The 6000-nt window shown below is 33.9% G+C and overlaps 1 protein-coding gene across 2 annotated transcripts in view; it reads right to left on the bottom strand.

Annotated features, from left to right (window-relative positions):
* Positions 1-1512: 1512 nt before the first annotated feature.
* LOC126703145 (uncharacterized) overlaps positions 1513-6000 on the bottom strand; it is a 213850-nt gene continuing 209362 nt past the window's right edge. For both annotated transcript variants that reach the window (XM_050402070.1, XM_050402069.1), the window contains exons 10-13: positions 4317-4571; positions 4195-4223; positions 3533-3738; positions 1513-2910 (exon numbers count right to left, since the gene is read on the bottom strand). In XM_050402070.1, coding sequence (XP_050258027.1) covers positions 1799-2910; positions 3533-3738; positions 4195-4223; positions 4317-4571 — 1602 coding nt within the window. In that variant the 3' untranslated portion in view covers positions 1513-1798. The remainder of the gene's footprint in view (positions 2911-3532; positions 3739-4194; positions 4224-4316; positions 4572-6000) is intronic.

Raw genomic sequence — 6000 nt, 5'->3', positions numbered from 1 at the left:
TTTCCAACTCAGCCCTAGTTGTTTTAAAACGTTTTTAGGGTTTCTTATTTGTTGTGCCTTTCGGCCTGGCTCGATCGATCGAAAGACAGGCTCGATCGATCGAAGCTCGGGCAGAATAATTTTCTGCAGAATTTTCCAACTCAGCCCTAGTTGTTTTAAAACGTTTTTAGGGTTTCTTATTTGTCCTAAGTATAAAAGGCAAACCCTAGCCACGTTTTAGTGTTGCTCATATTTGCGGTTTGTGTAAATCTCTTGTGAGATCTAGAGGAGTTTTCCTTTACACAAACTTAGGGTTTTCAAGGAGAAAATTTATCTACACCTTGATGATCAACTCAGTTGCTGCCATTGAAGCTTAAAGAAAACACAAGTGGGTGTGCTTGTATCTGGTGGTGAATCCTCTATGGATTTGGAGCTTGCATGTGGTCGTGTCAGAAAGTTCTACTAGTTGGTAGCAATAAGAAGTCGAGCGTGGGGGCTTGTAAGTTTTATTGTATGAACTTCGATTCTTTCAAGATAGTGGATTCAAGTTTACCTTAAGGATAGGTAGGTCAAATCCTCCTCAGGTTTTTACCGGTTTGGTTTCTTGGGTGATCATATCTTGTGTTATTTATTTTTTGCTGCTTTGCTTGATTTGATCTTTGTTATTGTGATAACCTAGACTTGTTAAATTGGACTAAGTAACAACTTGGCTAATTACCTAGGTTAAATCAATTGGTTTTAAGGGGTCTAAAAACCAACAACAACAAACACCATTCATTAAAAGTATTTAGTGTTGTATTTGCATTAAAAAACACATATGAATTAGTCAAAACAAGACAGTAAGGGTACGAACCTCTAGTTGGAGATCCTCCTATAGGCAGCTATCAAGTTATATCTTTTCTAACATCAATGATTAAGCAAGGCCTTTGTGAATACATTTTTTATAGAAAATTTTTTAAAAATATTTTTTATTCTTCATTGATTTCATTTTTCAGTTATAAGCAATCAAAAGTAGAATTCTAAAAAACACAAACATTCATCAATCTAAGGTTGAAATGCAAGGAAAAAAAAAATCCAACAAAAAGTGAAAAAAAAAATTTGAGAGAGAGAGAGAGCCTTTTTTGTATAGGAAAAATATGCATAGAATGAAGAGATCGAGTGGCAAATTTATAATAAGATGATGAAAAAAAAAAAAGAGCCAAAATAAGGAAGATAAAAGGGCAAAATAATATTTAAATTTAAAACCGCCTAAAATGAATTTGTAAAGTCAATATATTTATATAGTTAATATTGTAAAAAAAATTAAATTTAAAAAATAAATATGAAAAAGACTAATGATGTGGCAGATGAGGTGGCTCAACAGGAATGTAGCAACAATAATTGCTACTCTTTAGCTTAGATATATATATAGATATATAGATTATTGAAACATTCTCTCTCCTCTCTCTTCTGTTATGACCACCTTGGGCATAAGCTGCACCTTTTTTTTTTCCCATGTGGGGATCTGGATATGGTGAGGAAAAGAGAGAAACATGAAAAGTAAATGTCAAAGAAATTTTATGGTTAAGGGGTTACCAGGACCTCCTAACAAGCATATATAAGTTTGATTTTTCTCACAAACATTCTGATAATCCAATATTATGTTCATAGGCTTTTACAAAAGCCTTACATGCAAGCTTATCGAATAACAACTAATTAAGCAACTAAGATAACACCTAGTAAATCAAATAACAATTCTAATGGGCCACATTGCTAGCTGCCATCTTCAAATTATCTCAGGCAATCCCCAAATAGTTCGTAACAGCCTTTATCAATTGGTTCAACCATGATTTTTTTGGTCACTAGTGTCATTGGTTGACTTTTCACCCCCTTGGCCACCAGTGTTATTAGGCTTATTATCCCCAAAATAATTTTTCAAAGAATCCTGTGGGATGAAAAACAGAAGAATTCCAAATGAAGCTGTCCTCAAACCGTTTTGAAAACGCTTTTCAGCTATGTCTAGGTCCTTTGTCTGCCTGCGCAAAGCATCCAATTCATTCACAATCTGTGGTAAAAATCCTATCAAGAAAAGTACAAGCATGGATACTCCAACTATAGTATCTTGCTTGGATGACAATTCCTTGTCCACGAGAACCAAAAAGAGAGCAAATAAACATACTTCACTGGCAACTGAGATTATCTCAACCAATTGAACTCGTCTCTCAATAAATGGCTTCTCGAGAATAAGGAAGAAGAGCTGCAAAGAAGTGATGCATAACAAGATTATAAGGGGAATCGTAGAAGACCAGATATCCTTATAGGTACCACCCATAGCCCCCATCAAAATTTGTCTCACGGACTCGATCAATGTGTAGTATATTCTGAGTTGCATAAACAGATTTTGGATAGAACATGCTTCTACATGTGTAGGAACACTGCCCCCAGAAACCTCTACCTCCTCAGTTTTGTCATCAGGGGCAATGATCTGATAATCACCATGTGTATGAGCACTTGTGCTAGACGTCAATGGGACTGCGGGCGTTGCTACAGTACTTGATCTTGTTGGGGGAATACGACTCGGCCTAGTTGAACGGGACATACTTTGTGCTGAACTCGGTGGAGCCAAGTTAGTGCCGCTAGAACCCTCTCCAGCTTCGTCATCAGGGGCAGTGATAGAGAGAATGGGGCCTCTTAAATCTTCGAATAGAGGCGCTAACATTGTTAGGAAATCAGAGTTCTGTTTCTCGTTTAATTTCCACTGGCCTTTATTACCAGGACCCAAAATTACTTGGGCTATTTTGGGATTTCTCCGTCCTACTTGACTATCTTCTATGTATAGAACTCGCTTTGCAAATGTAATACCGGTAGAGAAGAACCAGAGCAAGTCCAGCAGTAGAAAAGATACAGCAACCAGCATCAGAGTGCCAACTACAATCCCTGATATCGTTCCTCCTTAATTCACAAAAGTGAGAAAAGATTAAGCCACGTAGCTATGTAGTACTTGAAGTTCTAGCATTAAACCAATGATAAAGAGCATGTAAATGTGCAAAAAATGTGAATTTGGTTCTATATACACATTTGCATAACTCTGATATGATGCAATCAAATAACTATGCCTATAAATGTTGTCCTGCAAGGAGACATGATTTGAGTTAATGTCCAAACAAGTGTGAAACATCAGCTGCATTGCAATTCTTAAATATGTGAGAAGATGGGACTCCAGACCAATTCTGGTGCCATCCAATATCATAATTATTAAGTCCATAAGACTTATCTGAACAAGACAGGAACATGGCCATAATTCCATCATATATTTGGAAAGTAGTGTAGAAAAAATTACACAATAAGAAAATAAAAAAACATAGCTCATTCTATGGCATATCATAATGAGAAATAGGCAATTCCTTTATTAATGAATTCAATATAAGTAATGAGTTCAAAGAAGCTAATATGGAGTTTGCAATTAGTAAAACAAAAGCCAGCAGCATAATTATCTTTTGAAATTCAAATTTTGCATTATAAATGCATATTTAAGGATTCATATGTGAGGGAAGGAAACAAGCTTTCAAGTTACCTATAATTACAGAAGCAGAGGCCTCACAAATACTAGGCAGTGCAAGATTAACAAGGAATATTTCAAATCTTGGGAATGCAAGTACTCCATCACCCCTCTGCCTTTGCTTCCTTAATTTTAGGATGGCAAGGAGTAAAGCATGTAGCAGTATTAAACTACCACCAATAATGGCTAACCAGAACATGGTTCTATTAAAATCCTCCCACCTACATGAGACAAAATCTAGTAAGATATTACACTGAATAATAAATGAGTCTGTTTGTGGCACTTCAAAATCCAAATGATGAATTCACGAATTAAACAAAAATGAATAATAAGGAATTAAGTATCAAGTTTGTCCTTTTGGTTTGATCAATAATTTGAAATAATTCAAAGCATGAATAGTTTTAATTTTTCATAGAACCTACACAAAATTCTACATCTAAATAACTAGCATAACAAATGGTCCATTCCCAGAATTATTTAATTTCCATTCAACAGTTCTTTTAAAATTGACAAAATATTCCTTTATCGCTTTCATAGTTTTTCTAATTTATATTGAATATTTTTTGAGCAAAAAAAAAATCTGAATTGAATATTTCCTCTTTTTTTTTTTTCCTATGCCTCTAAAATCCATATGCAAGTGCATGTAATAGATAGAAATTAGAAGCCTCTTAACTTACCTGTCCAAAATAGGGTCTGGTGGAGTCTTCTGCAAGTGTACAATGCATTCTATCACAAATTTTATTCATTGTATGATTAAAGAAGACAAAAGAAAATCACAGAAAAAGTAGAAGTTTCAGACCGTAAAGAGGTTTAGATAGCCATATAGGTTCAATGGCTTGGGTTTGGCACGCGGGGAAGTTTCTAAATCCTGAATTTTAGACCTGAAGGAATGTGAGTTGGCACGAGGACTTGAGTGATTGTGCCTAGTTTCCCATGGAAGATTGAAGTAGGGTATGCTCCATTGCAAACCCCTTGCTAATTCATAATACTCCACCGGCAGTGTCACTCCCAACCATGTAGATAATGCAAAAACCTGAATATGGCCTGCCATTCTCTGTGTGAAAGAGAAAAGGAAAAATGCGACTTAGTTCCACAAGAGTGATGCAATTCATAAGGTTTGATAAGTTAATTTTTATTGGATACGTAAATGACAGCATATTACGCTATTCTACCCGCCAAAAATCATATATAAGGTTTGATAAAGTCTACAAGAATGATGCTTTCTTGAGGGTCTATTGTTATTTGTTCATCACTTCAAACCCCCCCCCCCCTCTCTCTCTCTCTCTCTCTCTCTCATCTTTAATCCAAATTGCCAATATTAGAATAACATGGTCAAAAGTCTAAAAACAATGAAAATTTTTAGGGTCCATTTAGGATCTACTTATTTTGCTATAACTGAAAACCTTTTGCTGAAAATACTATAAATAAAGGTAAATGTTAGTTAAAATAGTATAGTGGGACCCATGAATAGTACAAAAAATAAGCTGCATAATAAAATAAGCTAGCTTTTCAATTTATGCCAAACGCACACTTATACACCTCAATTATATATTAAACTAGTAAGTTACTCGTACGATGCACAGATAATGTTGTAATGTTTTATGTAAGATGGTTTTAGAGAACTTTATTAAAAATGAGTTCATGAAAAGCAACAATTATAAATTGTACACACATATCCATTATAATTATTCAATTGAAGTAATGAAAAGGAAAAAAAAACAACTTTAGAGGAATATTATAGAATAAAAGTTGATATAGAATGTATCTTTCTCTTTCTCCTTAATTCTAAAACAAAATATATATCCTAAACACTCACAGTTAATCACATCATACACAAAACCCACAAATCCACAATGTTTAACCTTCACATCAAAATCGTAATTGTTGTTATCATCTATATATATATATATATATATAAAAGTTGAAGTGTAGCATTTATTATTACTACACTCCTGTTGAGCCACATTAGAGGCCACATCATCCACTTATTTCCAACACTTTCTGTCTCCTCTTTAATTATTTTTATCCGTATCATTTTATGATCTTACAATTACTCTTCCTTCAACATTTTTCCCACTTTTACATTTTTATCCCCCCTCTACTCTATACCTTAATCTTCCAATTTCCTTATTTCTTTATCTTCCTTTTATTTTGACTCTTCTTCTCCCCATTTGATTTACTATGAATATTTTCTTTTTTCTCTTCCATTCAATCCATATTTTCCCACACAAAAAGGAGAATACTCTCTCTCTCTCTCTCTCTCTCTCTCTCGGTAAATTTTTAATTCTTTGTTGCACATCTAATTTAGGTTGATGAATTTCTTTTGTTGAACTCTACTTTGGGTTGATGCATTTGGTTTTATTTTAATTTGTTATCTTTTTTATTTTATTTAATTTAATTCTTAAATGTTATCCAATGATATTATATAATGATGTAATGTTATTCTATTACGTAGCATAACTTGGATAATTTATTTATAATTA

This window comes from Quercus robur, chromosome 10 (genome assembly GCF_932294415.1).
Source record: "Quercus robur chromosome 10, dhQueRobu3.1, whole genome shotgun sequence".
NCBI classification, from domain to species: domain Eukaryota; kingdom Viridiplantae; phylum Streptophyta; class Magnoliopsida; order Fagales; family Fagaceae; genus Quercus; species Quercus robur.
The sequence above is the reverse complement of the archived record's forward strand: the minus strand, read 5'-3'. Positions and strand labels throughout refer to the sequence as shown.